Source organism: Fundulus heteroclitus, chromosome 21 (assembly GCF_011125445.2).
Source record: "Fundulus heteroclitus isolate FHET01 chromosome 21, MU-UCD_Fhet_4.1, whole genome shotgun sequence".
NCBI classification, from domain to species: domain Eukaryota; kingdom Metazoa; phylum Chordata; class Actinopteri; order Cyprinodontiformes; family Fundulidae; genus Fundulus; species Fundulus heteroclitus.
The window spans coordinates 30878992-30905746 of record NC_046381.1 but is presented as its reverse complement, the minus strand read 5'-3'; the positions used below and the strand labels follow the sequence as shown (position 1 = coordinate 30905746).

The 26755-nt window shown below is 46.0% G+C and overlaps 1 protein-coding gene across 2 annotated transcripts in view; it reads left to right on the top strand.

Annotated features, from left to right (window-relative positions):
- Positions 1-26755, top strand: part of nrp1a (neuropilin 1a) — a 73633-nt gene that overhangs the window by 3647 nt on the left and 43231 nt on the right. For both annotated transcript variants that reach the window (XM_012865062.3, XM_012865063.3), the window contains exon 3: positions 18181-18362. In XM_012865062.3, the coding sequence (XP_012720516.2) occupies positions 18181-18362 (182 nt within the window). The remainder of the gene's footprint in view (positions 1-18180; positions 18363-26755) is intronic.

Below are 26755 nucleotides of genomic sequence, written 5' to 3'. Positions count from 1 at the left end.
GAAACCAGAGACAGTCAGTAATGTGATGAGGCTGTGTCAGTGTGTGTGCCCTGAGGTGAGCTTTGCTGGGCTCACTGCCTCGCTTTGATTGCCTGTCTCTCTGCGTGTGTGTGTGTCGGCCCTGTTCTGTCTCAGCTGTTTGTTTACGCTGCAGGGCTCCAGAGAGCACAGAGCTTTTGCTGGATCCTCTTACTGTATTCCCGCTCCACCCAAAATTGGGACCCTGCGCTTCCTTTGTGCTCCTTGAATGGTCCCCCATATACACTCGCAGCAGCTTTTCTTTTTTTTCTTTTTTTCCCCAAACCTGAGATTTAAATCCCACTTTAACCTTTCTTTATTGCTGCCAGAGATTTATGGCAGGCCGTGAATGGCGCTGTCTTTTAGCAGCTGGATCTTAGACACTTCTTTTGTTTCCAGCCGCGGTGGGGTGAGGGGGGGGGGTGAGGGGGTGGCTGTGAATGAAGTCCAACATGCAGAAACAGAGGGCAATGAAGGGACAGGAGGAGGAAGAAGAAGGGTCGGCGACAATGCCTCTGTTAATTGAATTAGTCAGGAATGAAGATTTTGACCATGGAGAGCTGAGATCCTCCAGGCCCTTTGTTTGCTTTTGGTTTTTGGTTTAGAATGGAGGGCTGTTGTTAAGTTTAGAGGATTTATCTATTACACATTAGCACTATCTCTGCTCTTTCCCCCTAGGAGACAATTTGAATGTTAGCAGTACTTGGCTCCATCTGAGAATCTCCGCCATCTTAATTGCACTATTTAGTGCTTATATTAGTGGTAGGAAGTGATAAGATCACATTTGTCCATTGACCAAGACCAACAGCGTTGGGAGTCTTGCCACAATCGGCATTTTTCTCTGATGAAAACACACATCCGAAGCTGACGTTGGTACCAGTGCTGTGGTCAGAAATGTTCCTAATCACTCGCTTCCAGGATGCGTTAACCGATGACCCAGGCAGACGGCTGTGAAACCTGAGTCTGGAACTGAGTCATGTGGGCCTTGAAGAGCTTTCACCGAAAAACAGGGTGGTCTTTTAGGGTGTGTCTCTACCAGACGTAGCTGTGTAAAGGCAACGCTTTTTGCTTGTTCCGCTTTTCAAAGAACCTCCAGCTCAGTCAGACTGGAAAAGTATCTTTGAATATAATTTTTTTTTTTGAAGTCTTGCCTTCTCCGTTGGATTTAGGTCTGGATCATGATCAGAAATAAACCATGACTAGGCTTTAATTCTAGGCTGTGGGTTAGAAAAGTAGGGGAATTTATGCAACCCTTCTTTGTTCAGCTCCATTAGTTTTCCCATCAACACAGCATGATTCTGCCACCACCGTGTTTCTCCCTGTATATGGCGTATCCAAAGCATTGTGCACTGTTACTTTTCCTACAAAGACAGAATTGTACATATTTGGCTTTCTTCTTGTCACTCTTGGTGAGACAAATGTGTGGAGTGCATACCTCACAAATATACAATATATATTTGGCTCCGCCCATAAAACTAAACCCACGTAAAACACATTGCGGTTTGTCGTCGTTACGTGATAACGACTAAGAAAGTTTAGCAGGTATTAATCCTCTTCGACCAGGCATCGCGTTTATCAGCTGTACGCTTGGGCGACATTCGAGTTGGATGCATCGGAGCTCTACTCACCAAATCGGCCCCTCCATAATGCAAACTGATGAGATCCAGAATGGCTTCCTTATCTGATAGACTGCTAAAGTGGGTGGGAGGGGGGGGGGGGGGGAAAGCAGCGGGGCTCACAATGCATGCTTCAGTGCACTGCCATGCAATCTAATTAGCGGGCCAACGGAACACACATGCACCCCATGCTCCTCCAACATGGGTGTTATCAGCAAACCAAACAAGAACCACTCCAAGTAGTGCTCCAAAAAAAGGGAAAACAAACCTTTGCCGAGCGGAGGCTGGCTGCCGTGCTGCTGTTGCGCGCGCGCGCGCTACCCTTGACAGGTTTGTTTAGGGTAGAGCAGAGGCCTGTATCCTGAGAGCGGCAGGAGGAAAACACTCTATCACAGAGATAAGGGGACTAAGTGAGCCTTGCGATTCTGAATGCATGACGTGTTTACCTTTCATGCACCGTTGTAGACTTTCACAGAGTGGAGTTTCCCCCCCCCCTCCCTCCACCTCTCACACTTAATGAAGTTTGAGGGAGAAGGCACAGGCCGCATCAAGGCAAATATTTGAAGTCAATTTGCTGTGAGAATCAGTGGAATGGGCTAGCTGTGCCGAGGTGAAAAAAGGACACCGGAGTAAACAGATATGCTTTGCAATCCAGTCCTCTGCCTTGCATCTATTCTTTGTTCCTCGGGGGAGCTGATAGGGCCTGTCAAGCTCAGCTGGCTGCATCTGGAGGAAGAATGGAAACTTCAGCGGATCTGAATCTAAACAAGCGAAAGAGCGGCACACCCGATAGGCAATTCATCTGTTTCCCAAGGAATTAGATGGCTCCCCTTTTTTTTCTGCTTAGAGGATTGAGAAAGTTTGAGTTTCAGAACTTCTTCCATACAGACCTACACGCTGCTCCATCCCCCCACCCCCACCCCCGCTCCCACCCCTTCTTCTCCCGCTGACTGGAAGAGGAGAGACAACGCTCTTTAGATCCGGCAAGCTCCTGACAACACTATGAATCTTTGATAGCGTGGGGTTTGCTGACCAGAGCAGAAAAGAGTTCAGTGTTGAACACAATAAAATTCCTTGCAGTCAGCCAGTCGGGCAGTCAGGCAGTCAGTCAGTCAGGCATCGCTGCAGTCTTGTTTGTTTTGGAGTAGAAGAGTTGGGGTGAAAACTTCTCAGGTATTCCTTACGTCTGTGCTTTTTTATATTTTATATTATATTATATATATATAATATATATATAGATAATATATATGTGTGTGTGTGTGTGTGTGTGTGTGTGTGTGTGTGTGTGTGTGTGTGTGTGTGTGTGTGTGTGTGTGTGTGTGTGTGTTTTCGGTCCTCAGAAACTCCTGTGTGACAGCTTTTTGGCTAGAGTGAGAAAAGTTTGGATATGATGTATGGCAGGGTGTCGTAGCGCAGCTGAGTGATTCGAGGAATGCTATTTAGGGGTAAAGTGAGTGAAAACCTCTAACCATGCTTCTAAAGCCAGCAGAATGCCCACATTCCTGTGCCAGAGTTGAAAAATTGGAAAAGGAACCCTAGCTTTCCTCACTTTCCCTCTCGTTGCTTCTTTACATCTACGTCCCGCTGTGTTTCCTCTTGTAGAGCTCCTTGGCCTGCCGGGAAAGAAAACATTCTCCTCTGTGAACCTTATACAATAGACATCCTGCCTTTCCTGGCCTTTCTGAGCGGCTTGGGAAAGAGGAGCGTGGACCTACGCTACATCTAAAGCCAGATCTGCATCTGTCATGTGGAATCCCACCAACTCGTCGCCCCGGAGAGTCGCCTGTTTTCTAGGAAGTGGCGGTGTGGGACTGAAGGGGGGCGTTAGGGAAAAGCACAACAGCTATTTTCTTAAAATCCAGTCATTCTGACAGAGCAGCTCAATGACGGCGGGGAGACGGGCTTCACAGCTGGGAGGTGAGAAGGAATGATCACCTCTCACCTCTCAGTGCAAGGCAGCCATGAACAGACTGTTAGTTTATTTGCTGTTGTCAGGGAGGGAAGCAAATAAGACGGGAATGCAGCCCTTTTTTTTTTGTCATCGGCCCTTTAAGGAACGGTTTGACATTGGGTCGTTTGGCCTCTTCATGATTTCCAAGAGGATTTGCTTTCCTCTTTTAGGCTCAAGTCGAAGAGGCGTAGTAGTCTTAAGCGGAGGCACAGGAAAAAAAAAACAAGAAAAAAAAAAACGGAGCGGCAAAGTTGATTGCAAAGAGGGCCGCCGCTTCTTTTAACTACCCTCCTCATCAAAGACAGCAGAAAGTGTGCAAGCTAGTATTTTTCCACAACAATAGACTCCCACAGTTCATAGCAGTGGAAATCAAATTAGGCTTTAAATTGCAACGTTGAAGCGGCGCACCTCGGTGGAAGAGATTGTCAGAAGAGCAATCCACTTTAAATACAACTTGTTTGCACCTCGCGGGCAATTATACCCAGCCCTGTGTTGTCAGCGCGGGGAAAAAAAAATGGCGAGAAAGGCGCCCTGGGTTTTTAACCCTCTGTTTTGCGGCGTTGTTCAGCAAGGAGGAGAGGGGGGGGGGCGTTTAAAGGGAACGGAGGAGCGAGGCTGCAGCGCCGATGTGCTCCGAGTGTTCACCTGGGTAATTAAGTCCAGGGCAAAGAATCCTGGACACGAGACGGAGACGCTGTAAGAGACAGCCATTGCCCTTCACGTTCACTGCTGTTTCCTTTTTATTTCCTTTAACTGGAGAGGGGTTACTTCCTGGCTAATGAGCAGGATTAAAATAGGTCATTGTGAGTATGCGTTAGTGCTGCTTTTGTGTCTGTCTGTGTGTGTCAGCTGAGTGTCTTTTTTTAATCCACCGGTAAAGTGTTTCACCTTGGCCGCAGCTTGGAAGGGCAACCTGATTGAAAAGCTTTCTGGCCGTGGCATCTGCCATCCTCCCCGCTGCTCTGTCACCGCTTTGATTCATGCGCAGCCCGACCACGACTGGGAGGCGAGCCACTCTGGCTCACAGCGGGACACAAGTTCCCCCTCCACAGCCGAGGGAGTAGAAAAAGCCAGAACCGACGGGGAGGAGGAGAGAAAGAGGTTCTTGCTGGTAAATAAGCCCCCGGGGTTTTCGAGTGCCACTCAAGACATCTGAGGCGGCATGAACGCATCGCGCTCTCACGTTTCTGTCTGTTTTTGTGTTTTAAAAATCTGATTGGACGGAGCTACTCGTAGACTAGCGTCCGTAAGCTGCTTTTGGCACATGGCTGGTGGTTTTAGGCTCGAAATCGACACAAGCTTCCTTATATGTAGAAGTTCTCGTAGAAAATCCCAGCTAGGGTTCGGACCCTGCGCCTTCTTTAGCTGAACTAGTGAGATGGGCTCTGGAAGCTTTAAGACATAATATCTACCCTTGTCAGACATGCTTCATTCAGTGGGCCAACCTTGACTAAAGGCCCTGGATTTTGATTGATGTGGCCACAGGTTGTTTGTTGCCCTAACGCCCCAGTGCTTACCCGAGTGGTGGACGGGAGGGAAGGGCTCAGCAACCGCAGGGATTCTAACTCAAACAATCAAATAAGTTCCCAGAGGGGCTTTGGTTAAACCAAAGTTTGTTTGCAGTGGGTTAAAGGGGGGGGGGGTATTGATAGGACGGAGGAAGCCAGGCACCCTCCTGTCACTGCCCGCTTCCCTGGGGTTATTTTGGGTTGCTATGTTTGCCCACAGCCGGCTGCAGTCCTGCCCGTGTTTCTCTACCACTCGGCTCCGCGTGATTGGACCAGTGCAGCGGGCAGGACGGTGATTGATGGCTTGATACCCAGCTGCTCTCTGATTGACTTAGAGTCACTCAACAATCCCTGGCTTTGTTTGCTCTTTGCATGATCTCGCCGCACTAAATTGCCAGCATTAGTTGTGGTCTATCCTTTTCATTGCGGCGACAATTGCATTCTCTTCTCGGTGCCCCGTTTCTTCCATTAGACAACGGAAAATGTGAAAGACGACAGCCTAACAGCAATCCTTTCTGGCATTATCTCAGTGGGGTAAAGTGCTAAAAGTATTATTAGTAGCCGGCTTCTCTGGCGCCTGGCCAGCCTTTCCAGAACGACCCCTGCGTGCACCGGGTAAGCGACAAGAGATCCTCTCTCCTCTGTGATGATGGCCTTAAATAAGGCACAGATCTTTGATTGTCAGGCAAGCAAGTGGAAGTGTCACACTGTCCTTCAAATGTTGGCAGTAGGTGACTGACCAGCAGAAACCAAATCAGTCGTGTAACGCCTAGGAATCCACTCTCCTCTCCCCCCTGTCACAGGGGAGATGCACAACATTGGCACGTGTCCTGCACCGCATGGACTCTTTGGCTTCTTAAGTGCTGCATCGCTGGAAAACTTTAGCTCTTTGCATGCATAGGGAACATTGCAGCCAGAAAAAAAAAATATATATATATATAAGGGCTAAGGATTTATACGTTAGATACCATATCTCTGAACTGATCTACATTCAGAGGAAGCTGCCAGATTCTGACAACGGCGGAATACCGTCTGGTGCCTGCAAATATCCTCCTCTTATGGAAACATCCTTTTCTCCTTTCTGTTTCCATTCTACTTTATGTCCGTTTCCTGTTCAGATCCAGAAATAAGGCTTTTTATTTGTCTCAGGTTTGCTGTTTTGATTTAGACTGGCTCTGATTGTTTAGGTTAGGTGTGTACACTGAACGGGACAAACGACATCAACCTTAGCACTCCCACGGGGTGCGATTGTCGTCCTCCAGGCTGTATATTCAGCCACATGACTGGGTCATGATGTATCCAGCCAAGCCTGCTCTTTGACCCTCCCATCCCCCACTCCTGTCAACCCTTTCACAGGCTCCGGGGAGGTCAGGGAAGAGAAAGAGGAGGAAGAGAACCAGGGGGGGCGGATGGAGTATTTAATTGAATAAATCCCAGTGCAGTTATTATTACCACTGCCCTCAAGCGTCCGTTCCTTTGCAAATCCTTATGTGAGCATCTTAGCATGCAAAAGCTCGCGCTTTATGCTTCTGAAGCGCTTACGGTCAGGCTGTTGTTTGTTTTGGAACTACCTCTTTCAGCTTTTTTTTTTTACCATTTTTCTCCTCAGTCGATGTTTCTATCAACAAATCTGCAGCCATTCCTTCTCTGTCTCCCTCAGCAGTTTCCCTTAACATTACAAAATGCAGTCACACCTCACTGTTCCTGTCTTCCTGCCCATTGTGAGGGGCCATGGGAATTTTGACCAGCACTCAAAGGCTTTACCTCTTTCTGACCTCCACTTCAACCCACCCTCTTCCTTTCTTTCTTCCATTCTCCTTCTCTCTGCTGCTCCTGGGTTGTTTAAGTACGGCATGCTCCTCGCATGCAGGGTTCATTACTCGACGGAGACTCTGCTAGCTATCCAGGGCTTCAGAAGCAGACAGACAATTTACCCGCTAAATGCGGTTTTGGAGGAAAGCATATCATTGCTGTTGTTCCTCACTTGTCAGCTCATGAGATGTTCAAATCATAAAGCGCTCATTGGATTAATGTTGCATCTGAGTACAGCTCAGTGGGCCGCTTAGTCCAAATTGTTTACAATAGCCCCCTTTCCTCGCAGAGACTTTCATAGCAGAGACCTTGGATTTTAAAAAGCCCCCAGCACATTTTGACACAATTCTACCCGGGTAATTACAGTTTCCCACGTACACACTTTTTTATATCTATAAGATGATCTCCCCTTGCAGGACAGTGTCACAGCCAAACAGAATGCCAGGCCAGATGTAGCTACTAGGAAGGGAAAAAACTGAGAGAGAGCATGAAGTTAAAAGCTGAAATAACAGCAAATAATACAAAATTAGACAATTGTAGGAGAATGTGGCAGACTGAGGGAAAGTGGTCTTTATGTCCTCCAGAAGCCTAAGCCTATAGCAGCATAGCTACGGAGATAGCTCAGGGTAACCTAAGCCACTATAATTAGAAGCTTTGTCAAAAAGGAAAGTTTTAAGATTAGTCTTAAAAGTAGACAGGGTGTCTGCCTCACGGACCAAAACTGGGAGTTGGTTCCACAGGAGAGGAGCCTGATAACTAAAGGATCTGCCTGCCATTCTACTTTTAGAGACTCTAGGAACCACCAGCAGACCTGCAGTCTGAGAGCGAAGTGCTCTGTTAGGAACATACGGGGTAATCAGAGCTCTGCATACAAATGACCTGTGAGTCCATTTACCTGAGTAAAAAAAATCCCTGGTATTTAAATTCCATTACTTTTAGTAGAAAATGGGCTTATTATGGCAATTATCTGTAATATTCTGCCTTGTAATTGGGCTCCAGTTAATTTAACCATAAGATCATACATCCTAAACAGGACATGCTGTCTGAATTATTGTGATCAACATGAGGAAGTCAGTCTTAGCCTAAGTTGTATATGGATCAAAGGTTTTGGCAATGACAACAATGTTGTGTTTTGTGGCTCTGAAACACTTTTTTAATTAAAATTAGTATTTGTGTTAGAACTCAGTATGACTTCTGCAATTCCCTCTGACTTTTCTTAGCCAAATCCTGGTTGATAGTGAGCTATTAATGCTCTATTAGTGCTTGTAGCTAATCAGATTGATGGTTTCGGTTTCTCCACCAGCCTTTGTAGAACTGTTTGCAGATTATTGATAAGGTTCAGGTTCGGGGGGTCTCCTGGCTTTGGACCCAAAATGCCAGTATTCTGATATCTCTTCCTGGACTATTGGGGTGTTATGAGACAGCCAAGTAAGGAACCTGAAATTTGATCCAGATGTTGTGTTGTGTTTAAAATATGTATCATGGATGAGACCTCGATGACAATCAGAGATCCTCTGCAGGAGCAAGCAGGAAGCCAGGCAGAGGCGAGAGCTGGCGTGTTCTCATCAGGGAAGACAGCCAGGAGAGCTGAGGCATGGTCAAAGTCTGGAAGACAGATTTGGTTGATACAGACTTGGTCACATAAAAAGGCAGATTGCCAAAACTAATGGTTTGTAAAAGTCCAGGTTGTCATCCAGAAAACAGAATCGTTGGTGGGTGCCCAACAAGGGCCAGGCAAGGCATGAAATGCACAGACGTGATCATTGTTGAAAAGCGGTATCTAACCAAAGGCTTTCAATAATCTGGCCCCGTCTTGCTGTCTGTGGACAACTTATGAAGACCAGGAAACTGGTGTGTGGTTTGAACTTGATTGCAGAGCAGTAGAGAAGCAGGCTTGCAGGTGCGGCGCATATAGCTGAATTAACACAGCATGGAGGATGAAGACAGCAGACAGGCCAGATCATAACATGGAGAAAGGCAATAGCTCCTGGTAAACAGTTTTTCCCACTCTTTATGCATGACAGTGTTATGGGCAAAGTGTGCACAAGTCTGCTGCCTTGGATGAGAAGCTCCCTACATATGGGTTGTATCAGGATACCTCGCTGTTGGCAAGACACAGGATTCATGGCAGCGTTCATGGTATTCAGCGGTATTCTTAGCAGCAGTTCTGATGACCACCCTCAACGGGTTAAATGGAAATTAATTTCATGGCCTCACCTTTTCTTCTGATATTACTGTACTGAAACAAAGCTAGCTGAAGTTTATGTGACAGGGTAAAAACACAAAAAGAAAAAACATATCACTAAGTAATTTTGCAAACAAAGCTATTTGCATTAAACGAATGTGTCAGATCAGTTATGCCCTAAATGTTCACAAAACTTAAGCTGCTACATTATTTACAGAAGGAAACATTTTTGCCATCCCCAACACTTATTTCACAACAGTGACAATCCACATAACACACTGTGACGCAACAATCCCCCAACCAGCAGGGTGTTGTTGTAGTCATGTCACTCAGGCGTTTCATGGTGAGAGGGAGCAACAAGAATAAGGCGGAGATGCTGTTGTTTAAATAGCCCAACTGTAAAAGTCCACACTCCTGCTGGGCCGCATCGTCCCTCCCTCCCAGCGCCCTGTTATTTTTACCCTTGACTTCTCATTGTTGTAGCGACAGCGCATCATCTGAGCCGTGCCACCGCCCCCTGGTGAGTACTCTTTCCTCGCTCACCTCTGCCCGCCCCTCGCTCCTGTGTAATCAGAAATCCTCTCAAATGTCAAGATGGGACAAATGGGAGCCATTCCCTCCAGTAATGACCCCCAGAAATGGGCTGGAGTGGTTCTCTTTCTCTCCTTCTTGCTTTGAGACAACATATGCTCCCTTTCATCCCCTCTATCTTTTGCTTCTCTTTTGCTCTTTCTTTGAATTTTATAGCAGTTTCCAGCTTCGCTGGGGTGCTTTTGTGAATCATATCACAGAGTTTCAGGCTGTGGTGTTAAGAAAATGCAAAACCTTTTCAAGTGAGAGTGTACAATTGATCTATTACACAGCTCTTAGTCAGAATGACTATAATATAAGTCCATTACTGCGAAGTTTATAAAGGTTTCTCTTTTTAAACAAGCCAAAGGATGAATTGCTTTATTTTTTAAAGCCGACACTCCAAATGGGAATATTTACATTCGCACTCTCAAATGTACTTGTGCTGTATTGCTGTATTCAGAGCAATTTTAAGTCTGACGCCCAGTTAGCAACGGAAAAAAAAAGTGCTAAATGTGTTTTCATTTTGCCATTAGCAGTTTTCTGAATCATTTAGTCAGTTTCACAACATTTGTGATAAGGAAAAAAATGTGTGATAGAAACAGAGATGAGGGCCGTCCTTTATGACATCCTGTGAATGCATTTTAGGCTTAGTTCTCTTAAAAATATTATTACTTTTCATCTAATAGTTTGTAGGAACCAATGAAATTAGCAATATGACAATTGCTCGCTGTTGCCCTGCTTGTGGAAATTCTGTGCTTTCTAAACACGTTTTCTGATTGCAGGACATATAACCCTTTTTTGATGAATATTTGGACATGGTTCAAATTTTTCACAAGACTAACAAAAACAATTCTGTTTGGAAGTGCTCACCGTCAAGAAATGTTGCAGGGTTTGATTTAAAGGTTCAAAAGTATGGGTTAGGCAGCCTGGAAAAGTCGCTAATTGAGTTCCAGTGTTTTACAGGTCTGGAGGAGCATGAAAACAAATATAATATATTTTGATTAGAAAATTGTGTTTGAACCTAGAACAGAAAAGACCATCAATTAATGCCATTACCGACTTTGCTTTTGTCTGTCACGAGAAACACGGAGCGAGCGCCGCTTTTATGCTGAACCCGCTGATTTATATTAAGATTACTATAATCGGGTTTTTCTGACCTATTTGTCACACTTCACAGGTTTAATTAGGGAAGAAACTCGCTCCAAGCAAGATGAATTGCAGTACGCACAGCTCTTCTTTGGGCCCTGGAGGCATGTCACAGTCTTTAATAGGAGCAGAAAGCAAATCAGCTGAACAGAGCGTGGGTTGCTCAGGGGTCAGAGTCTTGTAGGTCTTACATGAGAGTTGGGCGGCCTGCTAACACTGGGAGCCATTGTGGACAATTGCTTCTCCAGTTTGTCCACAACCCTCCACCCATCCCTGTTCTGACTTCTAAGCTGTCCTGAGCGCAATGGGCCCCACCCCAAATCCATAGGGGGAAAAAGTCTCCCTCTGTTACTGTGTGCTCGTATTTCTGAATAAAGGATTATTATGCATGTTGCAGTGGGAGGGTGGAATGCAATAATAGAGTCTAAACGGCCAAATTCATTAATTTGATTGTTGGCGACAGCAGATCTCTCAACAGTGTAATTAGGGAAGCTAATGGATGCAAGCATGCTAAATCCATCAGTGCTAATGATAATTGCAGCGTAGGAATATGCTCTACAAGCGCGTGGCCAAGGCGCAATTGGGAACGAGCTATGACATCTAAAAATATTCGGCAGCTTCGAGATGAGAGGAGCAGCGGCGACACCCAACGATGCTTGCCGGACGGGCGCAGCTGGGCCTTCAAGGAGCAAAATATCCCACTTTGCATCCATGTACTCCATCTCCATCCATAGCTGCGGAAACATACATGGTGTGTAAAACAGACGAGCCCACAAGGAACCACTTCTGAAGCCAGCAGCTCTGATTGGTTGGTGGTTTTTTCCCCGCTGAGTGAGTTGCCACATTCTAAGTTCTGTGGAGTCCCCATGTGAGTTGAGATGATGATAGCTTTGAACGTCTGCAGATGTTTTTTTTTTCTGCTTTATGGTCAAACATCTGCCAAAGCGATTCGATATGCCGCTTTGATTAAAATCTATCTTTATGTGGAAGTCATCGGGAGGGGACATTTCTTAGACGTAGACATGGTATAAAGAGGTGGTCTTTATTCTATCGACATCCATTGAGCGGCTTGTTGACACAAATAGCTAATTACTTTGGGGAGACTGGAGGCATATAAGTACCTAGTCATGATACAGATGACTTGCTCAAACAAAGCCTTAGAATGAGGAAGACAGAAAGAAGTGACTTTGAATGTGGCAGAGTAGTTCAAGGGGATAGAAAGACAGCAGTCGCTCAAAGAACCAGTCACCATGGCAAAAGTGGTCGGAAGACAACAATAATGTTGAACCTTGACTTTGGAGGTCCCTGTACTCCAGCGATCTCCAAAGTCAGCCGATTCCAGTCCAGTAGAGGATCTTTTGATTGCGGTGGGGCGAGAGATTCACAGACGTACGGCCGATAAATATGTTGCAACTTGCAATATTGATCAAACTCTCTGAGGAGAGTTCTCGACAGCTGATTGAATCAATACTGCAGAGACCTAAGGCAGTCCCAACGCCAAACAGGGGTCCAATCCATGCATGGGCCAAGGGTGCCTAATGAAGTGGCTGGTGAGTGCGGCTTTATCGGCCCGGGGAAACCGAGTTGTGGCTCGCCCTATCCCCGAGAAAAGCAGATTCCGTTGACCTTGCTTGGCTGGATGAATCTCATATCCAGTTGGGAGGCAGAGAGGAATTCCTGTTAGGTTTGTCATCTCAGTAACTCAGAGATCAGCATGACTTTGGGCCCCTTGTACAAACGTTAATGATGTTTTCCCAGGGCCCCAAGTGGCCGTTTGTTAGACGGGGACTTGTTAATACCTGAGATCTGTGACTTGGGTTTTCTGACGGCTGACAGCGAGGTGCTTTCCCCCCCCCCCCTTCCTGCTAACTCTCCCTGGACCTCACAGAGCTGTCCTGAGTTCAATGTTTAGGTATTTGCGCTCGTGTTACCCAGAGGTGCTTTGACATGTTGTAGGTGACATGTTTTTTTTGTTTTGTTTTGTTTTACAACAAGCTACACACTGTCAGAACCAGAAAAACAGAAATTCCCCCCAAAAAAGAGCTTGTGGATGCAGCTGATCCACATGGAAAGAAAAGGTACTCTTGTTTTGGGGGGTGGGGGTGGGGGGGTTCTGCCGAATGCTCCAGCTTATAAAAGGTCTGATTCAGGACGCTATCCAATTCTATGAGGCTTATACAGTTTGTCATAGCATTATTCCATCGCTTCAGATTGCATTGCCTTTGTAGAGCCATATCAAGCGGACATTTATAGAGGGAGGACAGATTATTTCCATGGGAAAGCTTCAGGCAATATAACTGTTATATTGTTAGACCGGCGGTTTGTTGCCTTCTCCTCGGCTTTGCACGCAGGACTAATGTTCTCGTTTGACACTAGCGGATTGCTTTTTCTCTGTGCCTGAAGACAGAAGGAAGCCTAATATGTTTGGGTTGGTGAAGCGAAGGTCGTTGAGAATTACATTCGCCCCCTTACTCTCCTACCCCCCTTTGCTCATTTTTTTTCTCTCTTTAATTTCCCCACTGGATTGGCAAAGCGTTTCCCACTATTAGCGCTGTGGTAGGCAGCTCCCCTGTGCGTCCGAGTTTTGGAGTGCGCTTATCTGTGCGCGTGTGTCGCGGCCCACCCGGACACAAAGCAGACCTGACAGATAAATAGTTGCCGCGGCTCAACCGGATTGCGTTGTCGCGAGGAAGACGCCACACCGTCACGCGAGGAGAGGATTCTAAGTTTGAACCTGGAAGGTCAGGGAGAAATAGAGCAGTGGCAAAACACCAAAACTGTGATTGTGTCAGGGGCTTTCCTAAGTGGGACAAATCCATGGACTTGTTTTATGATCCTAGGTAGAGGTTGTTAACTGTCTGGTCCTCCCCCCCCCTAAAGACCCTGAACCACAGAAGCGAGTACCTGCAGGTGTTTAGAGCAATAGATTACAGCTACATCTAGGCAACAGGAGAGATTTTAGAAGGCGTAAAACTGCCCGGCCGGGGCGCTCCCCATAACGCCTTTGAGGTGACGAGGGGCCTGGCTGGATCTGCGATCCCCCAGCTGGGAGTGTGGAGGCGCTGGAGCGGAACCGCTGGAGCTCTGGCTGACGCACCACTCATTTAGGCACAAATAGAGACATTCTGAAAAAAAGAGGTTCCTATCATTCACAGACCCCCCCCCCCCTTCCCTCCCCTACCCCAGAGTGCATCTCTCTTCCATCTGCCTCCTTTCCCCCCCTGCTGTGATGCCTTAACGAGGGCCATCAGAGCTGATGATACGCTGGGGTAAAAATGCATGAAGCAGCTTTTTTCTTTGATTAGTTAAAAAAAAGAAAGAAACAGGACAAAGAGCTGAGTGATGCTACTTATCTGCAAAAAGCACTACACCATTGCACCCAACGCAATATGCATTTTTAACACTCGGCAGAGCTCCCCCAGCTTTCTCTTCTTCATCTCAACGATGCATCTCGCCATCAATTTTTTAAAGGCGTCTGGCAAAGCTCGGCTTTTGGCAGCTGCAATGTGGGCAAGGGGAAGATAGCTGCAGAGACGGAGGATCTGAGGTGAATTATAAGTCTGCTGATTGACCAGAGGAGGGCCACGGGAAGATTGATGCTCTCTGCTGCGAGCCGGGGCCCAAAAGGACGAAAGGAGAGGAGTTAAATTGGCTCTCCTGGAAACCACGCTCGGTACTGACGCTTCCATTTTTTTTTTTTTACCATATAAACCATGCCATCATTTGTGGCTGTTAAAAGCTGAAAAATAACTTGTTTTCAGAGTGGACTGTGTAACTTCATCTAGCAAGCAGCTTCGTTAGTTACTTCGTGGCTGTTTGATGGCAGCACATGGGGCGGAACGCGGCGTTAAACAACGTGTAAAACTACTGTTTTCCCCTCGCCGAGCTGCAGTTGATAAAGGGGGGCTGAAAACAAAGTGGTGCCTGTGTAAGGCTAGCAGGGCTGTTTCTACAGCTGGTGGCCTGATGAATCAGGAGGAAAAAGACCCGGTCTGAAATCACAAAATAATCACAAGAGCAACACGCAGATGCCCGAAAGTACAGGGCCAGGGATTTCCCAAAGAAGCACGGATGGATTTCTAAAAGAAACAAAGCACATAAGAAGGTAGAAGGAAAAGCAGCGATGGTTTCTGCATGCAGGGGGTCCTCAGAGTGATGGGCGGGCTATACGCTGGCTGTTATGAGTTTTCAAGGCAGAAACAGAGCCTCGCAAAAGTCTTCATGCCCCTGGAACCTTTTTTTATGTGCAGTTGTTGTAACCTTAACTTATTTTATTAAGGTTTTTTATGAACCACGAAGTATTGCATAATGGTGAGATGAAGGGAAATCCTAATGTGGTTTTCTGAATGTTATTACCGAATGTATCCTTTTATGTTCAGCCCCACGGAGTAATTATTGCACCTGCGTATCCTTTGGGGCTATGTGTCTACCAGCTTGTTCATTCAGAGAGGGAACTTTTGTCCATTCTTTTGAGCAAACTAGCTTAAGTTCCTTCAGGGGAGAGCAGGACAGTTTGAACATTAATTTAGGATTTCGGTCTTGACTAGGTCATTCTGGAGCATTACTACGTTTTGATCGAACCCATTCCATCATAGCTGTGGCTACTGTTCTCCTACCAGAAGTCGACTCTCCTCTGGCAGATTTCCTTCCTCGATTGCCTTTTTATGGAGCTCCCTCCTTCTTTCCATCAACTCTGACACGTTTGCATGTCCCCGTTGAAGAAATGCATTCCCACATGATGCTACCACCAGCATGTTTCACAGAGGGGAGGGTTTGTTTGGGGTGAGATGAACTTACCCTGAACTGTGAGCTCTTTCCACCACACATATTTGGCATATTGGCCAAAAAGTGCAATTGTGGTGACATGTGGCTGGAGCACCTTACTGTAAAATATCTGCCGTGTCTCCTATATGGTCTGTTGTGAACTGAAAAGAGTTTCAGATGTGGCTGTCTTCATGCCACCCTCCCGTAAAGGCCAAGTTTGTGGACAGCACAACTAATAGTTGGCCTGTCCAGAGATTCTCCTACCTGAGCTGTAAATATCTGCAGCCCCCCCCCCCAAGAGTTACCATGGTCCTCTTGGCTGCTTGCCCCGCCATTGATTTGAGGAGCACAACCAAGTCTCAGGAGGTTTACGGTTGCTTCGTACTCTTTTTCAGATGATGGATTGAGCAGTGGTCAGGGTATTGGTTTGTAACTGAACCCTGTTACAAGCATCTCCACAACTTTCCCCCCTGGCCTGTATGCTGTGTTCCCTGGTCTTCATAGGGGTGATTATTTACTAATGTTCTCTAACAAATTTCTAAAACCTTCACGGACCAGATTTTTTTTTTTTTTGTTTGAGGCAGATGCTTACGCTGGTTTTTGTTTAGTGATATGTGAGTCAATAGGGCAGAATAAAAACACCCTCTGCTCTTTAAAGACTTTTGTTTGTGCTGGTCTAGCTCATTAATTCAAATAAAATACATTGAAGTTACTGGCTGTAATGTGACAAAATAGTCATTAAGCCTTTGCAAGGCACTATTGATCGCTTTGCATGTAAATCTTAGATCACGTGAGGATGACTTTGAGCGGAGCCGAGCTAAGTCACTCAATCGGTTTCTGTTCTGCGGGAGCAGCGGCTGTTTGTCATCTCGCCTTGCTATACCTAAGCTTCTCATCTCACCTTAATATTCACAAACCCCGTTCCCATTTTCGCTAAAGCCTTTCCCACGACTAGAATTCCATTTCAGAAAGATTATTCCTCTAAATGCAACCCAGGTGAAGGAAGAAAAAAAAAAAGAAATGGTGGCAACTCCCGCATGCTGATGCATGTCAAACCACAGCTAAATGATTTCGCCCGACAGCGCTGCCATTCAAAGTGCAAATCACGTTATGGCAGGGAGGAGGGGCGGGGGGGAGCCATACATTAAGCGAGTTCAGAATCACTAAAGAGACCCGATGTTTTGACAGTAATTTTGGAATCAGTCAAAACTATGAAAATAGGCCCCTATTGCCCACAGGGTGCATATTTTGTGGGTAGATAGAAGAAGCATGTGTGTGTGTGTGTGTGTGTGTGTGTGTGTGTGTGTGTGTGTGTGTGTGTGTGTGTGTGTGTGTGTGTGTGTGTGTGACTGAACGTGACCACACACCTGCTGCTTGTTATTCTCCCATACATCAAAATGAATTTCTGCCTGACTGTCTTTGAATTGCAGCTTATTCATCTGCTCCCCCCAATCATGACGGAGAAAACGGTGCGGCAGGTCACGAGCGTTTGGCCGGGAAAATACCCGATAAGTAGCCGGTGGAGGTGAAAACTTGGCAGGAAATCGCATTATGAGTAATTAGAAAGAGCGGAAACCTGAACCCAACCGAAAAAAAAAAAAAAAAAGGAGGCTGCTGTCATGCAGAGCTTTGCTCCTGCCGTCACTTAGAGTGAAAACACAGCGTGGAAAATTCATCCCTACCCATCCTTCAAACCCACACACATACACAACCGTAGGCAGGCACGGGAGCGAAAACCACAAATCAAATGCATTTACTGTCCACTTTTAACAAGTGCCTGAGAGCACACGCAAATATCTAGAGCTTGTTCAGACCACCCTTGCTGGCTTGTTTCCCTTCTCTCCCATATTCCCTTTAGCAGCGTAGCTTTGTGCACGCCAGGATGCTTGGACGTGTTCCTGCGTCACAGCTCGTGTTCCTACAAAGCCTCTCACCTTGTTTGTTCCCCGACTCTGCTCTGACTCAGTTAAATGTCTCTCTATTCAATAGCCGGGAGTCTAAAAAATCCATTTGGATCAAATGTTCGAGGGTGCGGATTATAAATAGCTTCAGTGGCTGCTCTTTCTAAAAACAAAGATTGTAAGTCATTTCTAGCATCCATCCATCCATCCATTTTCCAAACCGCTTAATCCCTCATGGGGTCGCGGGGGGTGCTGGTCATTTCTAGCATTTTGGGTGTTTTTTCCCCATACGTATCAGCAAAGCTGTGACTCTGATCCTGTGGTTAAACAGGATGTAAACAGGCGTTTAGCGTGACTTCATTCCTTAAAGCCGTTAGGTGAAGCTAACCTCAGTGCTGATAGGAGCAGGAGACCTTCTCACTGTTTGTGGGCCTAAATGTTAATGAACTCATTAGCACGCAGCGTTTTATTTCCACTACATTACTCACACGATATGCTCAGTTGTACGGTGTTTCTGTCGCTGTTGGTGTATACCCACAATGACAGTGGAATAGTTTCGCATTTCAACCAGACATTTGAAAGGAGGTACAGTGCACAATCAGCAGCTTGCTTGAGCTCAACAGGGAAACCGTATTGAAGCTGAGTATGTTATCCCCCCCATGCAGCTTGTGACCAATGCTTGCCTCTCTTGCCTTTTTCCCATCAGGTATGACTACGTGGAGGTGCGGGACGGCGTGGATGAGAATGGTCAGCTGGTGGGGAAGTACTGCGGCAAGATCGCCCCCTCAGCGGTCGTCTCCTCTGGAAACCAGCTCTTTATCAAGTTCGTGTCGGACTATGAGACGCACGGAGCGGGTTTCTCCATCCGATATGAGATCTTTAAGACAGGTAGGTTGCACATTTAGATTTCTACCGAGAACTCCTTGAGATGTCTGGTATTCTCTGATGAGATTGATTGCATGCTTTGTTTGTGCTTTAGTCAAAGCGCCACATTATGCAAATGCAGTATTGCAGGCAATACCCTTTGTTCAAAACAAATGAATCATGGACCCAAATGTTTCATAATTGTAGCAGGTTTTTTTTTATCCTGGTGTGAATTGATACACTATAAGCAAGCCTGTAATTTGCTGAGCTGTGATCAAACAAATGTTAAGGTGGTTTTTTTCCCCGTTTGTTTCTTTGTCTTTGGGGTTAGATGGCAGTGAGCAGGGTCTGTTTGAGCCAGTAATGGTCACAGCTGAAAAGCCAGTTGGGGAGAAAGTAAATCCAGCTCGTTTTAAGCGAACGCCCCCGTCAGGAAGTTCTTCCAGTGTGACGGTGCGCTGGTGTTTCACCAAAAAAAATTGGATGTTTGGGAAGCGTTTTAGTTTGTCAGCCCAAATGTTTAGGAGGTTATGTCTACCTTATCAGAACGCAGCAGTATTCGTAGAAGAACTTCCTGCTGATAGGCAGCCTTCCTTTTGTTTGGACTGGCAGAAGATGAAGGATGAGGACAGGCTCTCCAGAGCAACTAGTAAGCAGACAGGTGCTATAGACTCCACTTTCATTAATTAACCTTAGCAGCAGTCTATGGGGAAGCGCCCCGTGACCTCTGAGACATGATGAATAGCCTGGCAAGGTTCTTCCTTCCTTTAAATCTGTGTGTTTGTGCTTGTGAGGCTGGATGTGTGCGTGTCGCCGCCACGGCAGGGCAGCTGGTGGAGTGCGGGGGCCATTAAGGAGATCAAAGCCACGCTCCGCCCTGACATACGCGAACTCATCCGCACACGCTGCCTCAGTGCCCCTGATAGGCCTGCTAAATCGCTACATTCTTTCCACAGTTAGCCTGCTATTCCCTAATCTCCTATTTTAGCGGTGGCTGATTAGAAATGAGCCGTGTTAGGGGGGGGGTCCTTTGATGAAGCAGAGCCCTCTCCAAAGCAGCTTGGACGAGAAAACAGCAGATCTAGCTGAAAATATGCTACAACCGAGAGAAGTGTAAATAGTTGCAGCTTGAAGACAAGCTGTGCTTTTTCGCTGATTGAACCGGAGTACGGGGAGGAGGAGGGGGGGGGCTGTGCCGGCAGAACTTTTTTATCCGGCTCTTTCTCACCGGGGGGGCGCTCTTCGCCCCCCTGTGGAGACGAGAAGCAGGGTGCGCCGTTGCTGCCTTCGCGGATCCAGACCATTGTTGAGCTTTGAATTTTGTTCGGCGCTGGCTCCCGCCAAAAAAAAAGCAGGGCTCTGAGATCAATTAGCAGCTCTGTTTGTCGGAGTGAGAGAGAACCAAGCAGAACGAGAGATACAAAGCTAGCTGATTAGCACGGCTTATCAACAAACAGGGCATTAGCTGGGGTGGGGGGGGGAAAAAAAACAACAACAACAACAACATTGTGTTGGCAAACACGTGTAACGTTAATGATGACACACAGATGCTCCAACACCAGATAGAGGAACGGGGAGGCGCGCACTTGTGCATGTCAATGAAGGAAAATACAGAGAATGCCAACTGTTTTATCGCCGTGATTATAGGCCTGAATCGCTGTGAGTCAGCGTCAGGGAGTTAAACTCAATCAAAGGTCACACGGAAGACAAATAAACCCACAAACCGAACATATGTAAACGCGCCCCTCCTTTGGGATCACGCGCCAGCTTATACAAGTATGTTTATATGAGCATGTTGACACCATCAAAGCTGTTAAGCAGATACACTTTCTCCCGTTGCTCAAAATACTGGTGCTGGCAGCTCTGGCTTTTATCCGCTGCGGCCTGCAAAGTGTCTAATTGGTAGGGAACAGGTTGTTTTGTGGCTCTCTCTGGCTGCTTCCTCACAACTCTCTACCCCTCTCCTCTCCGCTCCTCGCTCCCATCCAGCCATCTTAATTAGCACGGGCTATTTATTTTATAGCCTGCAAATTGTCAGCGGCACTTTGCTGGCCAAGACTGGCAAGAGAAGGGAATGAGATGGCAGGGGTGGGGGGTGGTGGGGGGTAGTGTTGTTTGAGCACAGGGGAGTAGTCTAGCAAGATAGCTGTATTTCTCTGTTAGGTTTTTTTTTTTTTTCTTAAAGAAAGTAATGAAGTAAGAATGTCCCAATCAACATGTTTTTCTACTTAGCTTTAGAGTTTTGCAGGACAGCCTTAATGTGCTGCTCCAACACTGGGTTACCTCAAAGACCTGTGCCATTTGTTTCTCTGAGTAAATCTCCTTCAGAGATGGATTTGGTTTATTTGTATTGCACAAATTCACAATAAACTTCACCTTCATGCCTTTTTTAAAACCAACAGATCCAAATGATTGAATAAAATCAAACAAATCATATAAACTGACCTTCAATTACACACAATCCGGTTCAATGAAGCAGGTGGTTGGATGAGGGGTTCACTTTTTAGTAACCCCTCATAGCAAGGATGCAGGAAACGTGCCGAGGGTTTGAGAAGACAGAGCAGAGCCGCAAAGTGATTACCATTTTAAAGAATAAGTGGCTCTTTTTCCTGGCTTCATCTAGGAGAGGGACACAGCTAAACCGATGAGCGCCAACAGTATAGTTTAATGTTGGATAGTGATAGCGTTCACTCCTTCAGTGGCTTTTATCCGAACAAAGACACAAGGTTAAACACAGAAGGACAGAGGAAATTAGAGCGTTTATAAAGAGAAAAACAAGAAAAACCACAGGACACAATGGCTCAGCTGACTGCTCTGTCAGGGAAGGTGAAACAGCTACACACAGATATGCCAGGACATGTTAAGCTTCTGCGGAGAGAGAGAAAAACAGAAGACCTAAAGTTATTGGCAGCAATGATTGCAGACAATGCATAAATGAGGAGTAGCAGGATTAAACAGTATAGTAATATTATAGAAGAGAAAAGCTGCCTAAGTCCATAAATGTCGTTGCTGTTTTCATATAGGCAAAAATGCTAGCTTACACTAGAAGGTTTACACTCAGTTTAAATAGGATTAATTGACGGTTCACCATTCTGTAGTTTTCTGAGCACGGCACAGAGCATATTTGCTCCTAGAGCTATAAGGCTGAAGCGGTTAATACAAGTTCCATCTGCAAGCTGAATCAAGGGTTTAGGGACTTTGATACATTTGTTTAATTTGGATGCTGATTTGATACTTGGGGGATGATGAGAACCCTTATCATAACATATTTAATCTAAAAGCTGAGTTGATGAGGTTAGGATTAACGGGTAACCCTATATCAGTCGTGTAAAAAGGTGGAGCTGCTCCTTTAAAAGCCAGAAACCCATGCACATTCTGTCATCTAAAAAAATTAAATCCTCAAACTATTTTAGAGGCAGCCCTTTTCCTAAGAGCACACGAGCTGTTGAGAGCAAACCGTATTTCTGTTGATGGCTTGGCAGTTTGCTCTGAGACACAGCAACGCTGGTCGACAGTCCAGTGAAGTAGGCAAGATAAAAGCCCCCAACCATCCCTCCTCCCACCTTCCTTTAGGTACGAGCTCATATTCGTCTCAGTTGCCCAGCAGAGTGACTAATTCTGTTTGAAGTAGGCCCACGATGTCACACTACAAAACACCTTTTTATTTAGAAATCTCGTTGTCATGTCACAACGAGGTTACTTCAATCAGCTCACTCCCGTAACAACGCTTTGAGGGTGAGGGTGCATGGATGTGGCAGTGGGAATGAAGATGCTATGTCCGCATTTCATGTTGAAAGTCAACATAACGGACTTCTTTGGTGTGGTCAAAGGAGACTGCACCCCCATCTGAACCCCATCTTATTAAGGGGTGGGGGGTGTCAAGGGTGCAGTTTTATGGTAAATACCATGTCCATCACATCTTTCAGCGAGTGAAAGTCCACGCACTTCTGGTTAATGGCTGATTTGGTGCTGAAAGGGTTAACTTTCCGATGGCAATCAGGCCATCTGTCAGTGTGACATAAGAGTAAAATGAAGGGGAGGGGGCGGCGTAAGGAAGGCATGAGGAATGAGGCTGGGTAGAGGGCCCTAATGAGCAGCCAGAGAACAACACGGTACATAAACAGTGGCGATTTCCTTTGCCGTCCAAAATCAACACCCTCAGCCTTCATGGCTCCGGCCAGAAACGCCGAAAGCGATTAGCTTGAAAAAGAACAACACGGGGACATTGAAAAAGGGAGGCATAGAGAAAGGGTACAAAAACGTCACATTTAGCAGCTCTCTCTTGACTGAATGTTCCAGCCATTAATTCCTTGCCTAGACTCTGCTCTGCTTTTCAGCACTTAGACTAGCAGTTTAGGAGAGCGGAATAGAAACAAGTCTTCAGGGAAGCTAGTCCCTGATAGACACTCCGCTCTCACGGTGGAAAACTTATAAAAGATTCATTCTGGGTCTCAAGTGTTAGCCCATGATTAGCATAAAATCTCCTCTATTTTCAATTCCCCAAGTTTCAACTCGCCCCTTTGAAAAAAAAAAGTCTCATCACTCAGCGAGCAGGTTACAGAAGGCAACTTTTGACGGTAAATGTGCGATCAAGGTCGCTCCTCTTTCCTTCCTGGAACATCCGGCCGTAACCTTGGCTGCTTGTTTAAAAAGCAAAGCTTGGACCCAAGTCAAACTATAGCTTTTTGTCGCAGATGTATTTACGAAAGCCTTTCGCTTTGACCCTTTTCCCGTCGAGGCATGGAGACCGCCAGGAGAGACAATGAACAGTGAGGCAATAAAACAACACAAAGTGAGAGAGAGATTACATTTGGGGGCAGGGAGCGAGAATTCAATTGACCCTTCAATATGTTTGTCTCCAGAAACTCCCTGTCAACACAAGTGGTGTGCGTGTGCGTGTGTGTGTGTGTGTGTGCGTGTGTGCGTGTGTGTGTGTGTGTACCAGGGAAAGCATGACTGCAGTCAGTAAAAGCCCCCACCACTACCACTGATTGTACCACAAAGCATTGTGGGTGCAGTGAGGGGAGCTGGGGAGTTAGCCCCCCCCCCCCTCCCTTACAAGAAAGTAGTAGATAAAAGAGATCTGCCAGATGATAATCTCACCGGTGGGAGCAAATGGAGTGTTCTGTCTTTCTCACCAGTCCATCTTTGTTTCCCTTTGTGTACAGCCAGGCACATTAAAGCTGTCAATAGAGAGAGGTTTGCCCTTGGCTTTACCTCAGTCATAATCATTCAGTGAGAAGAGGAAAAAAAACGCACAGTTACACTGCATATCAATTTCTTTCTAAAAGGAATGCAACACAAGTGATGCAGGACAAGACAAAAGGGACAAACAACTGCAAATATAAACAGGTGTTGATGAAGGTGTGGATTAAGGATGCTTGCATGGAGGAGCATCCATCCATTCGCTGTCTGGACTCACTTATCTCCAGCAGTCACTGGGCAAAAGGCAGGGTAGACCTTTGACGGGTTGCCAGTCCGTCACAGGGCAACAGCACAGAGATAAACAACCATATGCGCGCACAAACCTGAGGGCAATTAAGAGAGACCAGTTAGGCTAACAGTTGATTTTTTTGACTACCCATGGAGGGTCCTCTTAGCCTCGTGAGACCATCCTGATCTCGCGAGCTTTCAAGGTTTCACTCGCAGATCAGTCTGGCTACTCTCCGTTAAAGAAAATTTGGAGCCGTTCACCAAACGAACGTCCAATCAGCGTTGGCTTTGAGGCGGGTTGAGGTGTGACGCAACGAGAAGCGCGACAGTTGAGTCTAAAGAACATGGCGGCTTCAGCCGATGAAACTAGCGTTAGCGTGGCTATCGAGCAAGTTTTATCGGAATTACAGAATATTTCTTTGCTGAGCTAACAAGCCTTTACCTGCAGCAGCAAGAGTAGCTTGGCTTGTGGTTGTGTTTTCGTCGTCACTCGTAACAGAGCGACGACAAAGCATGTTGACGAGTACGTCATATGCTTCGTTGATCTGATTGGTTCATTTGGCCCGTCTATCACCAACATAGGCCAATCAGCTAACCAGTATTTTCGCCCCTTCACAAAATTACTTCAACGGAAGGTTTCTAGATGGATATGCGAAGCAAATCTATCTGGCGGCGTCAGGTTAGGGTCCTCTGGCTTCAGGGAGAACATGCAAAGGCTGGGATTTGACTCTAGGACCTTCTACCTGCAAAGCAACATTGCCACCAACTGTGCAGACACACTGAAGAGCTGCACGCGAAAAAAATGGATGGTTAGCACTGTTGACTCAAAGTGACAAGGCCCTAAGTTTGAATAGTACCACTTTACAATAAGGCTCCCCTTATAGATGGCTAATAAGTAGTTTATAGATATGTTATTAATTCATCTGTAAACATTTTATGACTCATAAGTATTTATTATACATTAACTATGGGCAACAGTGACAGGTATCTTGCTGAGCCTAATCTGTTCAGCTATATAGTTCATCTAGAATAGTTTATATTAAACATTTTAGACTAAGTTACCACCTTCAGAGCACAAACCAGTGAATGTGTTCTCATGCTCGCCCTTAATTGATGCATAATAAGCACTTATTAATGAGTTGTAAAGTGTTTAGAGATTAATTTATAACATACTTATAAATTATTTACTGGCCATCTGTAAGGGGAGGCTTATTGTAAAGTGGTACCATTTGTATCCTGCCATGAGGCCTTCTATAAGAGTTTGGCATGCTCACCATTTTCAAGTCCGGACTCTCTTCAAGTCCTCTGGTTTGATTTCACAGTCCAAAAACATGCATGTACGAATAAATGGTTTGACTCACAACCCGAGCAGAGTGGATAAAGAAAATGGAAAAGTCATATTCTGATTAATATCTGTTATCACACGCTGAAGGTGACGCATGGGAGCTCCGTGTAGATTTGAGTTATAGACTAAAGCATCAACTCTGGTCAGGTGCTGAGCTGTGAGAGTCAGGGTGGAGGCGAGTGAGCGAGATTCAAAGGCAACAACTGGAAATTCAACAACCATAAAGAGTACTCCAGCTCTACAGCAAACAATTTTACAGAACTGACTTTCATCCATTTTTTTTTTCCACCACAAAACATTGGACATTATTCCAAACGCAGCAAAGGTAAGTGCAGAACTACATCCAAGAAACGGCGTTTTTCAACAACAACCAAAAATTCTCCATTTTCTCGGCGTAGATGCAAGGGAAAGCTGCAAAATGAATGGTACCCACCGTTCTAGGAGGCCACACTTTAGCTGCTGCGCTAAATGTCAACTCTCTTTGGAGTCAAAACGCTGCTCGCCGTGGCTTTCAGCTTGGGGAAGAAAGAAAATCAATATGGGCTCTCCAGCCCTTTACTCACTCTGCTGGTGGACAGGCTCAAGTGGGCCTGATGGTCTTCAATTAGGAGCCCGGCAAGATGCTTGAGTGACGCCTGAAGAAGCAGTTTGCCACATTCGTTTAAGCTACGGCGACTGCAGCACAGTGGCTCTATCCAGCGAGAACTCCCTGCAATTTTGGTTTCTACTGGCCACATCTGCACTCATTATGCCAGCTGCCAGACCAGCATTAAAATCGTATCCATGGTACAATTCTGCCGCTAATGGCCCCAAATAATTGCACTGAATAACAGTGCTTCTCCATTTTTTTTTTTTTTTTTTCTTATGTCATGTGTATTTGCATTGAGCAAATCTTGGGACGGCACTTGAGACTGCAAATCCTAACGTCGCTTCCCCTTATGCCTGTAGAAATCACGCAGCTGTTGAAGTCGTTCTTTTTTTATTTTTCCACACACGTCACTCATTTTCCAATCATAATTTTGTGCTCATGAGAGGTAGCCACTATGGCAAGCGTGTTAGCGCTCCTCATCAGCTGAAAGGCAGCTCTCCTGGGAGCTGTGCATAAATATTTTGACTTCCCTCGGTGTAAAACTGCGAATATGTGTGTGTGTGTGTGTGTGTGTGTGTGTTGATGTATGCAAAGCCATTGCTCTCCCTTCCATCATTCAAGCTTGAGCACCTCTCATGTGTTTCACAGGCGCGTCTTGATGAGGGCTTATGTGTGTGTCAGACAAGAAGGATTTACGGCTTGAGTCAAAATGTTTACCCGTCGCGACTCTGGTGATTTAGGCCTTTCACTAATGTTTACAGGGTCGGTCCAGATGTTCCAGGACTCCCTGATTTGACATCCACAGTGGGATGTAGAGTGATGTTTGTCCTAAAAGGGGAGGAAAAACAAAGAGTAAGTCAGGGGCAAAAGTTAAGAGATCCAGATGTAGCGCCCTGTGAATGGAGGTGGTCCTTCAATGGAGGGCCATAAACCGTCCTGGTCTAAACAGACCAGCTGGGAAGCAGAGGAAACTCAAACAAATCAAATTCACAACTGCTAGTCAGAATCCCTATCTCCTCCCCTTACTTTTTTTCCCATTTTCCTCCCATC